Source organism: Leopardus geoffroyi, chromosome B1, assembly GCF_018350155.1.
Source record: "Leopardus geoffroyi isolate Oge1 chromosome B1, O.geoffroyi_Oge1_pat1.0, whole genome shotgun sequence".
Classification (NCBI taxonomy): domain Eukaryota; kingdom Metazoa; phylum Chordata; class Mammalia; order Carnivora; family Felidae; genus Leopardus; species Leopardus geoffroyi.
Genome location: NC_059327.1, coordinates 43,380,017 through 43,396,764, shown reverse-complemented (window position 1 = coordinate 43,396,764; position 16,748 = coordinate 43,380,017). Strand labels below are relative to the sequence as shown.

Below are 16,748 nucleotides of genomic sequence, written 5' to 3'. Positions count from 1 at the left end.
CCATAGGTTACATCACACTCATTGGCAAAATGTTGACAGCTTTTCACCTGGGATAAGAAATAAGGATGTCTAGTCTTACCACTCTTATTTAACAAGTACTGGAAGTCTTAGCCAGATCATCTGGGCAAGACAAAGAAATAAAAGGCATCCAAATCACAATAGAAAAAGTGACATTGTCTTTGTTTGATATGATATGATCTTTTATTTATTTTTTGATATCATCTTTTAAGTAAAAAGTCCTACAGACTTCCAAAAAAACTGTTAGAACTAATCAATGAATTTGGTAAAGTTGCAGGATACAAGGTCAACATACAGGAATTAGTTGTGTGTGTATATCCTAACAGTGAACTAAGTTAAAGAGAAATAAAAACATCCCATTCACCATTGTGTCAAAAAAATAAGGTGCTTATGAATAAATTGAAGCAAGGAGGTGAAAGACCTGTCCACTGAGAACTATAAGATTATGATGAAACAAATTGAAGAAGACACAAATAAATGGAAGATATCCTGTGTTGGATGGGAAGAATTAGTATTGTTAAAATGCCCATACTATCCAAAGTCATCTGTAGATTCAACGCAATCCAATGGTATTTTTCACAGAAATAGAACAAACAGTCCTAAAAGTTGAATGGAACCACAAGGACTCCAAATAGCCAAAGCAATCATGAGAAAGAGGACCAAAGCTAGAAGCATACAAGTGCTGATTTTAAACTATATTATAAAGCTGTAGTACTCAAAGCAGTATTACACTGCATAAAAATAGACACACAGATCAGTGGAACTGAATCAAGCCCAGAAAGATCCCCCTTCATATATGATCAACTACTATTTGACAAGGGAACCAAGACTACTCAATTTCCCATTGAGGATACTCTTTTCAGTAAGTGGTAATGGGAAAACTGAATATTCACATGCTATTGAATATTCATTGATATTGGACCCCTATCTTACAACACTTACAGAAATAACTCAAGATGGATTAAAGACTTAATTAGACTTGAAACTGTAAAACTCCTAGAAGAACACACAGGGAGAAAGCTCCTTGACATTGGTTTTGCAAATGATTTTTTTTTTAATATGACATCAAAAGCATAAGCAACAAAAGCAAAAATAATTAAGTGGGACTATATCAAATTAAAAAACCTCTGCACAGTGAAATAAATAGTCAGAAAGTGAAAAAGGAACCTTTGGAATGGGAGAAGATATTTGCAAATCATATATCTCATAAGGAATTCATATACAAAACATGTAAGGAATTCATACAGCTCAATCTAATTTAAAAACATGTGCAATGGACCTGAGTAGACATTTTTATAAAGAAGACAACAAATGACCCACAGGTACATGAAGAAAAGTTCAGCGTCACTAATCATCAGGAAGATGCAAGTCAAAACCACAATGATCTATACCTCATCCTTGTTACATAGTTCTCATCAAATGTCAAGAGGTAAGTGTTCATGAGGATATGGAAAATACGGAACTCTTGTGCACCATTGGTGGGAATGTAAATTGGTACAGCCACTGTGGAAAATAGTATGGAATTTCCTCAAAAAATTAAAAATAGATCTACCATGTGATCCAGCAATCCCTTTTCTAGGTGTATATCCAAGGGAGATGAAAATAGGATCTTGAGGAGATCTCTGTACTCATATATGTATTGTAGCATTATTTATAATAGCCAGGATATGGAAACAACCTAAGTGTCCATCAGCTGATGAATGAATAAAGAAGATGTGATATATATACACAATGGAATATTATTCAGCCATGAAAAAGAAGGAAATCCTGCCATTTGTGACAATGTGGAGGTATCTTGAAGGTGTTATGCTAAATGAAAAAAGTCAGATGGAGAAGGACAAATACTCTATGAACTTACTTATATGTGGAATCTAAAAAGCCAAACTAAAAAAATAAAGCAGAATCTTGGTTGCCAGGGGCTGGGGTGGGGAGGTGGTAGGAATGGGAAGATGTTAGTCAAAGGGTATAAACTTTCAGTTAAAAGATGAATAAATTCTGGGAATCTAATATTCAGCATTGTGATTATAGTTAACAACACTGTATTTTATACTTGAAAGTACTAAGAGTGTATCTTAAATGTTCTCCCTACAAAAAAGAAATGGTAATTATGTGGTGTGATGGAGGTGTGAACTAACCTTACTGTGATCAGTTCTCAGAATACAAGTTTATCAAATCAATATGTTGTACATCTTAAAGTTGTACAATATTATACATCAATTATATCCTCTGTAAAGCTGGAAAAAAGTAACACTCTCAGCCTCAGTGTGTTCCTCTTTCACACCCAAGGAAAGCAAAGTAACTGATGTAGTTAATGAGTTTGGGAGAAGACACTGGGCATGGGTGCCTCAGTCCCTTCTGTCTTCTCTTTTCAGATCTCCCTGCCTGCAGAGAGGGTACATTCTGGTCTGCTCTCTCAGCCATGCAGTAAGATTAGCAGGGCAGGCTCTGCTTCTGTGGGGGGAGGCCTGTGGTTGTCCAGAGCAGCCTGTGATTAGGCAGGTAAGTTTGATTTTGGGGTGCAGTATTAGGAAGCCCATTTTGCTGTTTACTTTAGTCATGTTAAGTGCCTTATTGATAATAAAGATGATACTTCAATTTTCAGTTGTCAGCTTCCCCTGTTTTTTTTTTTTTTTTTTTCCTTCACCTAGTTCTGAACTTGCTCAGGGAATAGTCGTATGCAGTGTACTGATGGGATAATATCTGAGTGTTAGTGGTATAAATATGAACCAATATTTACTTTGAGAAGATGAACAAGGGGCGTTTGGGTTTGTGTTATAAAGCTGAATCCTTATTTATCATAAAAGGCGTTATTGATAATGTATAGAATAGATAAGTCAAGAAATAGCATAAAGTAAGCCATGGAGATGAAAAGTACAGCATAGGGAATATAATCAGTGATACTGTAATAACTGCATGTTGACAGATGGTAACTACATGGTGAATTGTAATGTGTATAATTGTCGAGTCACTATCTTGAAACCTGAAACTAATATTTTATGTCAACTATACTTCAAGTAAAAAAAAAAAAAAAAAGACTCAAAACTACCTGGCTGAAAAAAAGAAAGAGAGAGAGAGAGTGGGAGAGAGTGAGAGTGGGAGAGAGAAAGAAAAGAAAGAAAAAGAGAGAGGAAGGAAGGAAGAAAAGAAAAAGAAATAGTATACTAATTAAAAATGGTAGGGAGTTACCAGAAAAATACAGTAGTTGCTCCTGGACTGCTAGACTGCCAGAGGCTAGAAATGGGTCATGTAGTTGTTTCATTAAACATTTTTAGCACTGTTTGATTTTTAGCCATGTGCATGTGTTTTGTTAAAAAAAAATTAAATGAAAAAACAAAGGTAAACTGGTATCCTGTTCTTTGGAAGTCAGTTTAGACGTGTTCTGTCAGCTTGACTGAGAATAGTACAGCATTGACATTCAGAGACTTTTGTTGACATTCGTAGGCTGAGTGATTCTGCAGTGGGAAGAATTTATGACAGTGGTGATATAGTTTTACTGGAATGCCTGATTACTTAATAATTTATGAGTTACCAAAGTTTTGAGATTTTTCTCTGAACCTACTGCTATATCAGAAAGTGCTTGATTGCCTGGTTTGATTTAACCAACAAAACATGCCTTTTTCCTTTCCCTAAATGTAGCCTGGCAAAAAGATTTACTGACAATGAAAACGACTCTTTGCTTTGGAAATTGGTCATGCTCTGATGGCTGTAAAAGCCATCAGGCATTCACTTCAGGTTTGGCTCTTGGTTTAATATTTTTGGTTATTTCTAGGAATGAAACATCTATTTGAATGAGTTGACTCTGTATGTTCACTCTTGGATCAATGTTCAAATGCTCCAACTGCATTTGAAGAGTGTATTCTTGCTTAGAATGTATAGTGTTTGGTAATTATATGTTCGGATCATTTACGTTCTTATTGTCCTTAATGTGTTCGAGATTTAGAGAAAGGGAAGTTAAAGTCTCCTAGTTTTCTGTTTTCATTTCCCCTTGTAGCTATAACATTTTTGGAACTAAGAATGCTGAATCCATGTGGCAGAGTTTTTTGACTATTACATTTTAGTTGTGGGTTATATCTTTGAGTAGTTCAAAATGTCCCTTTGCTCTATCTTCATGTTTTTATCTTCAATTTTACCTCAATTGATATTGTTACCACACTTTAAGTTTGCCAAATAGAAGTTCTGTCCAACTCTTTTCAGAGTCATTTTGTTTGAAGCATGTGCCTTATAAATAGCCTTACATATTATTTTGTGGCCCAATCTAAGTTTTTTTCTTTTTTTATGGAAAAAAAGGTTTTAAAAAAGATTATGGGAATGTCATTTTTTGTTATTAAAAAATTCAAAAATATTGTGTAAAACGAAAAATCAAGGTCCTTTGCTCATACCCTATTCATTTCCCCTCTTTTGAAACTCATTTCCTAGGGGTAACTACTGTTACCACTATGTTTTCTCGGTTCAGTTCTCTTTCTGGGCATTTGCAAATGGATATACTCTCTACTACCCCCATTAGACTTTCGGATTAGACCTTAAATAATGTTCTGAAATGTTTTTTACTCAACAGCACAATGCAGAGTGTCATTATATGGAGAGTGACAATGCTTCATGTCAATATATGGAAATCTACTTCATTCCATTATAGATATACCATTGACTTAACCACATTCCAGAAATTTGTATTGTCTATAGTTGGTTGGTTAGTTGGTTGACTTTACCAGCACTGAACATTCTTCCACATTTAATCTCATCTACTTTTGTGAGTACTTCTGTAGGATAGATTTCCTGGAATAGATTTTTAAATTAAGGGGACATTCATTTAAAATTTGATAGAAACTGTCAATTTACTTCTCAACAAGGTGGTAACAATTCACATTCCACTAATTATATATAAGATTGTCTTATTTTTGATAATATTGTATGTTATCAGTCTTTTTAATTTTGATTAATTGACAAAAAGCCTCATTATTATTTTAGTTGCATTTCCCTTCTTGAGCATCTTTTTATATCTTTATTAGCTCTGTATATCCTTTTCTGTTAAGCCAGTATTTATAGCTTTCTGTTTTTCTGTTGGATTATTTTATTATTTATTACTTTTTAATTATTATTTTATTATTTATTTATTATTATTTTATTATCGTTTTTAAGGGCTTCTCCTAACAGTTATCTCATGATTTATTTGTTTTTGCTACAAAGAAATTTTAAAATATAATGAAGTTATTTCAGTTTTGTTTGTTTTGCCTTGGTTTCATGTTATGCTTAGAAAAGTTTTTGTATTCCAGTAAAATATAAAAATTCTCTGATGTTTTCTTTTTATATTTTTACAGTGTTGTTGGGCTTGACTTTTATTGGCACAGTTTAATTTGTTAATATTTCATTCTATTTCTATAATCTTAATGTTTTAAAATGTTTTCTTAATATTTCCTGCTTTATCTTCCTCTCTTGTTGTATTGCACAAATTGTGTTTGAATGTTTGTGTGTTTGTACAATTTTGATATGGAGGTTATATACCTTTTTCTTTCTGTTATACTAGTTTTTTTTTTTAATAGCAAGAGAAACACATTAATTTATTTTCCCCAATGATGTCAAGAAGCAAAATAATATCTGCTGATTTCTCCCTGATGTACCTCTATTACTTCCAATCCCTCACACGCTATTTTGTTGTTGTTGGTGGTGGTGTTGAAAAAATACTGGCTTTAAATTCCGATGATTACTGTATTTTAAGGGCTTTTATCTTTTTGTGTTTTATTCAAAAATATTTTCTTTTTGTGTTGTATTAGTATGTCAACGTTTATGTACAAGGATAGCAAATGCTTGGTATGTGTACCTACACTAACATACTGATGGAACAAAACACCAAACATTTTCTGTAGCCATAAAATAGGATAGGTTGGGTCCTGTCCTTCTGGTCTGTACCAAAGGCTGGACTCTGGGGACTTTGAGCAGGCTGATAATTTGGTACTAGTTCAGGTCTATATTCTTTATATATTTACTCAACATTTTTTTTAGGGGAGGAGCTAAACAGTAAGTGGGAAAAGAGAACTCTAGCTTCTTTTTTATTATCCCAGGTAGTTCAGCTTTGGCTCCAAACTCATATCCTGACATTAGTAAGTGAGTCCTGTAGTTAACTTCATCTGCCCTCCTTTACTTGTGGTTGTTGTTGGTGGTGTGGGCTCGGTAGTGTTGGAGAGGATGGGCTTACTTCACCCCTTCAAGCAATTTATCAGGGTGTTCCTTCCAGTTTGGTTCTACCCGTTCCACAAAGTAAACAATGCCAATCAGAACACCGTTTTCCACTAAGAACTTGGAAGTTTTCTGTTCTCTAAAGTAAGTCTGCCAGATGTCAACACATTCCATCTTATTTCTATGACCTTATTTAATGCTTCAAGCATCCACTATAAATTATTTATTGAAAGAAAAGTCTCCTTTTAGCTGAATGGGAAAGTTATTGGTAAATATCTCCTCAAAAGCTTATAGATATATAAAAAAAGTATTTTGAGATCTTTATTTGGAGAAATGGGTGGGTGGAGGACAGGTGAGGAGTTACTTATTACTGTGGAATCTTTTGTACTTTAAAAATGCCTAATCATATAAATATACTTCTTATTTAAAAATTAGTTGAAAATTATTAGACAATTTGGGGATCCTCTTACTCTACAATAATGTTGAAACCTATGTATTTTTAGAATAATGAAGGTAGCTATTGATATTGCATTGTTCTCTGATTGTCCTTTATTTCATTAGAGCATTTAAACATTCTGATTTTGTGTAGTTGGTTGCCAAAAAAATTTTTTAAATAGCACTCCACAGTCTTTAAGAAAAGTTAGCCTTTTTTTCTAACTTACCCCAAAAGAACAGCTTTTCAATAAAAAATTTTTTCTGGAGATATGTTTGTTAGATTAATCCTTTCTGCCCGTGGATGCCCCCGAGTAAGCATCGTCAAAGTCTCCCCTCCCACTGCCGTCATGTCTAAGTCAGAGTATCCCAAAGAGCCTGAACAGCTGCGGAAGCTTTTCATTGGAGGTTTGAGCTTTGAAACAACCGATGAGAGTCTGAGGAGCCATTTTGAGCAATGGGGAACGCTTATGGACTGTGTGGTAATGAGAGATCCAAATACCAAGCATTCCAGAGGCTTTGGGTTTGTCACCTATACCACTGTGGAAGAGGTGGATGCAGCCATGAATGCAAGGCCACACAAGGTGGATGGAAGAGTTGTAGAACCAAAGAGGACTGTCTCTAGAGAAGATTTTCAAAGACCTGGTGCCCACTTAACTGTGAAAAAGATTTTTGTCGGTGGCATTAAAGAAGACACTGAAGAACATCATCTAAGAGATTATTTTGAACAGTATGGGAAAATTGAAGTGATTGAAACCATGACTGACTGAGGCAGTGGCAAAAAGAAAGGCTTTGTTTTGTAACATTTGATGACCATGACTCTGTAGACAAGATTGTCATTCAAAAATGCTGTACTGTGAATGGCCACAACTGTGAAGTAAGGAAAGCTTTATCTAAGCAAGAGATGGCTAGTGCTTCCTCCAGCCAAAGAGGTCGAAGTGGTCCTGGGAACTTCGGTGGTGGTCGTGGCGGTGGTTTTGGTGGGAATGACAACTTTGGCCATGGAGGAAACTTAATTGGGCGAGGTGGCTTTGGTGGCAGTCGAGGTGTGGTGGACATGGTGGCAGTGGGGATGGCTATAACGGATTTGGTAATGATGGAAGCAACTTTGGAGGTGGTGGAAGCTATGATGATTTTGGCAGTTACAACAATCAATCTTCAAATTTTGGACCCATGAGAGGAGGAAATTTTGGAGGCAGAAGCTCTGGTCCCTATGGTGGTGGAGGCCAATACTTTGCCAAACCATGAAACCAAGGTGGCTATGGCGGTTCCAGCAGCAACAGTAGCTATAGCAGTGGCAGAAGATTTTAATTACTGCCAGGAAACAAAGCTTAGCAGGAGAGGAGAGCCAGAGAAGTGACAGGGAAGCTACAGGTTACAACAGATTTGTGGACTCAGCCAAGCACAGTGGTTGCTGGGCCTAGCTGCTACAAAGAAGACATGTTTTAGACAATACTCAAGTGTATGGGCAAAAAACTCGACTGTATTTGTGACTAATTGCATAACAGGTTATTTCAGTTTCTGTTTTGTGGAAAGTGTAAAGCATTCCAACAAAGGGTTTTAATGTAGACTTTTTTTTTTTTTTTACACCTATGCTGTTGATTGCTAAATGTAATAGTCTGATCGTGATGCTGAATAAACATGTCTCTTTTTTTAAAAAAATAAGTAAATAAATTTAAATAAATTAAAATTTTTTTCTGGAAACCGAGAAAATTTCTAGTAAGTTTTTAGCTGATTCCTTTGAGTCTATAATGTTTTTTGTATATAATAATACTTTTTATATCTCTTTCAGTATTTAGGACTCATTTCTGTTTCATATCTCATTGCGTGAAGTAGAATTTCTAGAACTATATAAGATAATAATGATTTATTTTCAATAGTGATTTTAATAGAAATGCCTCTTAATTCATCATTAATCATGATATTGGTAGATAGGTTTTGTCTTATCAACAAAGTATACTTTTATTCTTGTTTTGGAAGAATTTTAAAAATTTAATTGTGTTTTAAACTTTGTGAAATACTGTTTTGATATCTTGTACTAATGACAGTTTATCTGAGGTATTATGGTAATAGATTTCCTATCGTTGAGCCTTTTTTATAAGAGTGGTATCAACTCTGTCTGGTTACTTTTGATTTGGAAAAGTCCATTTGTGAATATTTTACTTGGGCTTTTCGCATTTATATTTGTATGGAAGGATGGATTATAATTTTATCGTTGTTTTTGGCCTTTGTGTCATCCTTCTCTTTTCTGATTAATTCTATGTTAATTTCATTTACTTTTTTACATTTTCAAATATATAATATGAAGGTTAGCTACTCCTTGAAAGTTTAAAAAGTCACCGTGAAATAGTGTGTGCCTAGCTCTTCTTTTCTAGGCACTTGATTAATGTATTCTGTTTTTCCTTATTCATTACTTCTTCTTCTTCTTCTTCTTTTTTTTTTTTTCTTTTTGCCCAGATCTGTAGAAACTTCCAGTGTGTAAATGCTTCTGTTTTGAATTATGACTGTGATATTCAGAAAAAGTGTCATGGACATGGGGTAGGTAACACTCTCTTTTGGTTTGTTCATGAAACTAGTGCTGAATCATGAGACTTCTCAGTGAGGGTTAGGTGAGACTTCCCAAGATTTTTAGGTTTTTAGATATTGGGGAATTTAGATACCTGACAAATTTTTCATTCTTAAAAAGAGTGAGTGCCTGTGGATTTGCATGAATTTCATCCTTTTTCTTGGTTTCCATTCTTGAGTTTATGATGTAGATATTCACAATTAACCAATTCACAATATTCACAATTAACCAAAGTGTTTTTTTTTTTTTTTATTATTGTTTTGAAGGTATGTAATAGCAATAAGAATTGTCACTGTGATAATGGCTGGGCTCCCCCAAATTGTGAGACTAAAGGATATGGAGGAAGCGTGGACAGCGGACCTACATACAATGGCAAGTATATAGAAGAAAATTAGTGAGATTGTCCAGTAGCCCATGTCAGAAAGTGGGCATCCTTGTACCTTTCCCTTATTTCCCACATTGGTTATACATTAAATATGTTGATTCTGCCTCCTAAATTTCTCATGAATGTTTCCATTTTTTTTTAAATCCCTATTCATTACCTTCAATTTCTTGTCTGGACTTACAGGATAGCCTCTTAACTAGGCTCCCTCTTCCCCATCTTATTTCCTGTAATCCATGTTTCATACTACTTTACAGAATTTTATTTTATTTTATTTTATTTTTCAGCTGTTTGTTTTATAATTTATATTTATTTTTTAAAATTCAAGTATAACATACAATGTTATATTAGTGTCAGCTGTACAATATAATGATGTAACAATTCTGTCCATCACTCAGTGTCTATCACGGTAAGTGTACTCTTTTTTTCCCTTCCAATTTTTATTTAAATTCTAGGTAGTTAGCATACAGTGTAATATTGGTTTTAGGAGTAGGATTTAGTGATTCATCGCTTACATATAACACCCAGTGCTCATCATAACAAGTGCCCTCCTTTGGGGACCTGGGTGGCTTAGTCAGTTGACTGTCTGACTCTTTTTTTTTTTTTTTTTTTTTTAATATATGAAATTTATTGTCAAATTGGTTTCCATACAACACCCAGTGCTCATCCCAAAAGGTGCCCTCCTCAATACCCATCACCCACCCCGCCCACCCCCATCAACCCTCAGTTTGTTCTCAGTTTTTAACAGTCTCTTATGCTTTGGCTCTCTCCTACTCTAACCTTTTTTTTTTTTTTTTTTCCTTCCCCTCCCCCATGGGTTTCTGTTAAGTTTCTCAGGATCCACATAAGAGTGAAACCATATGGTATCTGTCTTTCTCTGTATGGCTTATTTCACTTAGCATCACACTCTCCAGTTCCATCCACGTTGCTACAAAAGGCCATATTTCATTTTTTCTCATTGCCACGTAGTATTCCATTGTGTATATAAACCACAATTTCTTTATCCATTCATCAGTTGATGGACATTTAGGCTCTTTCCATAATTTGGCTATTGTTGAGAGTGCTGCTATAAACATTGGGGTACAAGTGCCCCGATGCATCAGTACTCCTGTATCCCTTGGATAAATTCCTAGCAGTGCTATTGCTGGGTCATAGGGTAGGTCTATTTTTAATTTTCTGAGGAACCTCCACACTGTTTTCCAGAGCGGCTGCACCAATTTGCATTCCCACCAACAGTGCAAGAGGGTTCCCGTTTCTCCACATCCTCTCCAGCATCTAGAGTCTCCTGATTTGTTCATTTTGGCCACTCTGACTGGCGTGAGGTGATATCTGAGTGTGGTTTTGATTTGTATTTCCCTGATAAGGAGCGACGTTGAACATCTTTTCATGTGCCTGTTGGCCATCCGGATGTGTTCTTTAGAGAAGTGTCTATTCATGTTTTCTGCCCATTTCTTCACTGGGTTATTTGTTTTTCGGGTGTGGAGTTTGGTGAGCTCTTTATAGATTTTGGATACTAGCCCTTTGTCCGATATGTCATTTGCAAATATCTTTCCCATTCCATTGGTTGCCTTTTAGTTTTGTTGTTTGTTTCCTTTGCTGTGCAGAGGCTTTTTATCTTCATAAGGTCCCAGTATTCATTTTTGCTTTTAATTCCCTTGCCTTTGGGGATGTGTCGAGTAAGAAATTGCTACGGCTGAGGTCAGAGAGGTCTTTTCCTGCTTTCTCCTCTAAGGTTTTGATGGTTTCCTGTCTCACATTCAGGTCTTTTATCCATTTTGAGTTTATTTTTGTGAATGGTGTGAGAAAGTGGTCTAGTTTCAACCTTCTGCATGTTGCTGTCCAATTCTCCCAGCACCATTTGTTAAAGAGACTGTCTTTTTTCCATTGGATATTCTTTCCTGCTTTGTCAAAGATGAGTTGACCATACGTTTGTGGGTCTAGTTCTGGGGTTTCTATTCTATTCCATTGGTCTATGTGTCTGTTTTTGTGCCAATACCATGCTGTCTTGATGATGACAGCTTTGTAGTAGAGGCTAAAGTCTGGGATTGTGATGCCTCCTGCTTTGGTCTTCTTCTTCAAAATTACTTTGGCTATTCGGGGCCTTTTGTGGTTCCATACAAATTTTAGGATTGCTTGTTCTAGTTTCGAGAAGAATGCTGGTGCAATTTTGATTGGGATTGCATTGAATATGTAGATAGCTTTGGGTAGTATTGACATTTTGACAATATTTATTCTTCCAATCCATGAGCAGGGAATGTCTTTCCATTTCTTTAAATCTTCTTTAATTACCTTCATAAGCTTTCTATAGTTTTCAGCATACAGATCTTTTACATCTTTGGTTAGATTTATTCCTAGGTATTTTATGCTTCTTGGTGCAATTGTGAATGGGATCAGTTTCTTTATTTGTCTTTCTGTTGCTTCATTGTTAGTGTATAAGAATGCAACTGATTTCTGTACATTGATTTTGTATCCTGAAACTTTGCTGAATTCATGTATCAGTTCTAGCAGACTTTTGGTGGAGTCTATCGGATTTTCCATGTATAATATCATGTCATTTGCAAAAAGTGAAAGCTTGATTTCATCTTTGCCAATTTTGATGCCTTTGATTTCCTTTTGTTGTCTGATTGCTGATGCTAGAACTTCCAGCACTATGTTAAACAACAGCGGTGAGAGTGGGCATCCCTGTTGTGTTCCTGATCTCAGGGAAAAAGCTCTCAGTTTTTCCCTGTTGAGGATGATGTTAGCTGTGGGCTTTTCATAAATGGCTTTTATGATCTTTAAGTATGTTCCTTCTATCCCGACTTTCTCAAGGGTTTTTATTAAGAAAGGGTGCTGGATTTTGTCAAAGGCCTTTTCTGCATCGATTGACAGGATCATATGGTTCTTCTCTTTTTTTTTGTTAATGTGATGTATCACGTTGATTGATTTGCGAATGTTGAACCAGCCCTGCATCCCAGGGATGAATCCCACTTGATCATGGTGAATAATTCTTTTTATATGCCGTTGAATTCGATTTGTTAGTATCTTATTGAGAATTTTTGCATCCATATTCATCAGGGATATTGGCCTGTAGTTCTCTTTTTTTACTGGGTCTCTGCCTGGTTTAGGAATCAAAGTAATACTGGCTTCATAGAATGAGTCTGGAAGTTTTCCTTCCCTTTCGATTTCTTGGAATAGCTTGAGAAGGATAGGTATTATCTCTGCTTTAAACATCTGGTAGAACTCCCCTGGGAAGCCATCTGGTCCTGGACTCTTATTTGTTGGGAGATTTTTGATAACCGATTCAATTTCTTTGCTGGTTATGGGTCTGTTCTAGCTTTCTATTTCCTCCTGGTTGAGATTTGGAAGTGTGGGTGTTTAGGAATTTGTCCATTTCTTCCAGGTTGTCCAGTTTGTTGGCATATAATTTTTCATAGTATTCCCTGATAATTGTTTGTATCTCTGAGGGATTGGTTGTAATAATTCCATTTTCATTCATGATTTTATCTATTTGGGTCATCTCCCTTTTCTTTTTGAGAAGCCTGGCTAGAGGTTTGTCAATTTTGTTTATTTTTTCAAAAAACCAACTCTTGGTTTCGTTGATCTGCTCTACAGTTTTTTTAGACTCTATATTGTTTATTTCTGCTCCGATCTTTATTATTTCTCTTCTTCTGCTGGGTTTAGGCTGCCTTTGCTGTTCTGCTTCTATTTCCTTTAGGTGTGCTGTTAGATTTTGTATTTGGGATTTTTCTTGTTTCTTGAGATAGGCCTGGATTGCAATGTATTTTCCTCTCAGGACTGCCTTCGCTGCGTCCCAAAGCGTTTGGATTGTTGTATTTTCATTTTCGTTTGTTTCCATATATTTTTTAATTTCTTCTCTAATTGCCTGGTTGACCCACTCATTCGTTAGTAGGGTGTTCTTTAACCTCCATGCTTTTGGAGGTTTTCCAGACTTTTTCCTGTGGTTGATTTCAAGCTTCATAGCATTGTAGTCTGAAAGTATGCGTGGTATAATTTCAATTCTTGTAAACTTATGAAGGGCTGTTTTGTGACCCAGTATATGATCTATCTTGGAGAATGTTCCATGTGCACTCGAGAAGAAAGTATATTCTGTTGCTTTGGGATGCAGAGTTCTAAATATATCTGTCAAGTCCATCTGATCCAATGTCTCATTCAGGGCCCTTGTTTCTTTATTGACCGTGTGTCTAGATGATCTATCCATTTCTGTAAGTGGGGTGTTAAAGTCCCCTGCAATTACCACATTCTTATCAATAAGGTTGCTTATGTTTATGAGTAATTGTTTTATATATTTAGGGGCTCCGGTATTCAGTGCATAGACATTTATAATTGTTAGCTCTTCCTGATGGATAGACCCTGTAATTATTCTATAATGCCCTTCTTCATCTCTTGTTACAGCCTTTAATTTAAAGTCTAGTTTGTCGGATATAAGTATGGCTACTCCAGCTTTCTTTTGGCTTCCAGTAGCATGATAAATAGTTCTCCATCCCCTCACTCTCAATCTAAAGGTGTCCTCAGGTCTAAAATGAGTCTCTTGTAGACAGCAAATAGATGGGTCTTGTTTTTTTATCCATTCTGATACCCTGTGTCTTTTGGTTGGCGCATTTAATCCATTTACATTCAGTGTTATTATAGAAAGATACGGGTTTAGAGTCATTGTGATGTCTGTATGTTTTATGCTTGTAGTGATGTCTCTGGTACTTTGTCTCACAGGATCCCCCTTAGGATCTCTTGTAGGGCTGGTTTAGTGGTGACGAATTCCTTCAGTTTTTGTTTGTTTGGGAAGACCTTTATCTCTCCTTCTATTCTAAATGACAGACTTGCTGGATAAAGGATTCTCAGCTGCATATTTTTTCTGTTTAGCACACTGAAGATATCGTGCCAATTCTTTCTGGCCTGCCAAGTTTCAAAAGAGAGATCAGTCACGAGTCTTATAGGTCTCCCTTTATATGTGAGGGCACGTTTATCCCTTGCTGCTTTCAGAATTTTCTCTTTATCCTTGTATTTTGCCAGTTTCACTATGATATGTCGTGCAGAAGATCGATTCAAGTTCCGTCTGAAGGGAGTTCTCTGTGCCTCTTGGATTTCAATGCCTTTTTCCTTCCCCAGTTCAGGGAGGTTCTCAGCTATAATTTCTTCAAGTACCCCTTCAGTACGTTTCCCTCTCTCTTCCTCCTCTGGGATACCAATTATGCGTGTATTATTTCTTTTTAGTGTATCACTTAGTTCTCTAATTTTCCCCTCCTACTCCTGGAATTTTTTATCTCTCTTTTTCTCAGCTTCTTCTTTTTCTATAACTTTATCTTCTATCACCTATTCTCTCCTCTGCCTCTTCAATCCGAGCCGTCGTTGTTTCCATTTTGTTTTGCATTTCGTTTAAAGCGCTTTTCAGCTTCTTGTGACTGTTCCTTAGTCCCTTGATCTCTGTAGCAAGAGATTCTGTGCTGTCCTCTATACTGTTTTCAAGCCCAGCGATTAATTTTATGACTATTATTCTAAATTCACTTTCTGTTATATTATTTAAATCCTTTTTGATCAGTTCATTAGCTGTTGTTATTTCCTGGAGATTCTTCTGAGGGGAATTCTTCCGTTTGGTCATTTTGGATAGTCCCTGGCATGGTGAGGACCTGCAGGGCACTTCCCTGTGCTGTGGTGTATAACTGGAGTTGGTGGGCGGGGCCGCAGTCCGACCTGATATCTGCCCCCAGCCCACCGCTGGGGCCACAGTCAGACTGGTGTGTGCCTTCTCTTCCCCTCTCCTAGGGGCGGGATTCACTGTGGGGTGGCGTGGCCCGTCTCAGCTACTTGCACACTGCCAGGCTTGTGATGCTGGGGATCTGGCGTTTTAGCTGGGGTGGGTAGGCAAGGTGCGCGGGGGCAGGAGGGGCAGGCTTAGCTCGCTTCTCCTTAGGTGATCCACTTCAGGAGGGGCCCTGTGGCAGCGGGAGGGAGTCAGATCCGCTGCCGGAGGTTTGGCTCCGCAGAAGCACAGAGTTGGGTGTTTGCGCGGAGTGAGCAATTTCCCTGGCAGGAACTGGTTCCCTTTGGGAGTTTGGCTGGGGGATGGGTGGGGGAGATGGCGCTGGCGAGCGCCTTTGTTCCCCACCAAACTGAGCTCTGTCGTCGGGGGCTCAGCAGCTCTCCCTCCCTTTGTCCTCCAGCCTTCCTGCTTTCCAAGCAGAGCTGTTAACTTATGACCTCCCAGACGCTAAGTCGCGCTTGCTGTCGGAACACAGTCCCTCCGGCCCCTCCACTTTTGCCAGCCAGACTCGGGGGCTCTGCTTGGCCGGCGAGCCGCCCCTCCGCCCTGGCTCCCTCCCGCCAGTCCGTGGAGCGCGCACCGCCTGCCGCCCTTCCTACCCTCTTCCGTGGGCCTCTCGTCTGCGCTTGGCTCCAGAGACTCCATTCTGCTAATCCTCTGGTGGTTTTCTGGGTTATTTAGGCAGGTGTAGGTGGAATCTAAGTGATCAGCAGGACGCGCGGTGAGCCCAGCGTCCTTCTACGCCGCCATCTTCCCTGCTCATCCTGTCTGACTCTTGATTTAGGCCCAAATCATGATCCCAGAGTTGTGGGATCAAGCTCTGTGTTGGGCTCTGTGCTGAGTGTGGAACCTACTTGGGATTCTCTTCTCTCTCTCCCTCTGCCCCTCTCCCCCACTTGTGCCCTCTCTTTTTCTCTAAACACAAAAGAAAACAAAAACAAGTGCCCTCCTTAATACTCATCACCCATTTAACCCATTCCCCACCCACCTTAAAAGTCTCTTACGGTTTGTCTCTCTGTCTCTTTTTTTTCCTTCCCATAAGTTCATCTGTTTTGTTGGTTAAACTCCACAAATGAGTGGAATCATATGGTATTTGTCTTTCTCCATTTCGCTTAGCATAATACATTCTAGCTCCATGCACGTCATTGCAAATGGCAAGATTGTATTCTTTTTTTAATGTAATTTAATTTTTTTTTTTTTTTGAGAGAGAGAGAGAGATCTAGATAGAGAAAGAGAGAGAGAGAGAAAATCCTAAGCAGGCTCCATGCTCAGTGTGGAGCCTGATGTGGGGCTCGATCCCACGCCCCAGGATCATGACCTGAGCCAAAATCAAGAGTTGGATGCTCAACCTACTGAGCCACCCAGGCACCCTGTCATACTTTTTGATAACTGAAATATTCCATTACATTACAGAATTTTAG

General features: G+C 37.6%; 1 protein-coding gene and 1 pseudogene across 2 annotated transcripts in view; both read left to right on the top strand.

Annotated features, from left to right (window-relative positions):
- The window catches only part of ADAM9 (ADAM metallopeptidase domain 9), a 151,226-nt gene that overhangs the window by 117,538 nt on the left and 16,940 nt on the right, over window positions 1-16,748 (top strand). Inside the window, exons 17-19 of one of the 2 annotated variants that reach the window (XR_006707996.1) lie at window positions 2,391-2,517; window positions 9,079-9,159; window positions 9,454-9,559. Coding sequence is in view for 1 of the 2 variants with exons in the window: in XM_045459872.1 (XP_045315828.1) it covers window positions 9,079-9,159; window positions 9,454-9,559 (187 nt within the window). In the remaining variant the exon portion in view is untranslated. Of the gene's footprint in view, window positions 1-2,390; window positions 2,518-9,078; window positions 9,160-9,453; window positions 9,560-16,748 lie in introns of those variants that run through there. The other variant, XM_045459872.1, reaches the window with a different exon arrangement.
- LOC123588757 lies at window positions 6,558-10,027 on the top strand (annotated as a pseudogene).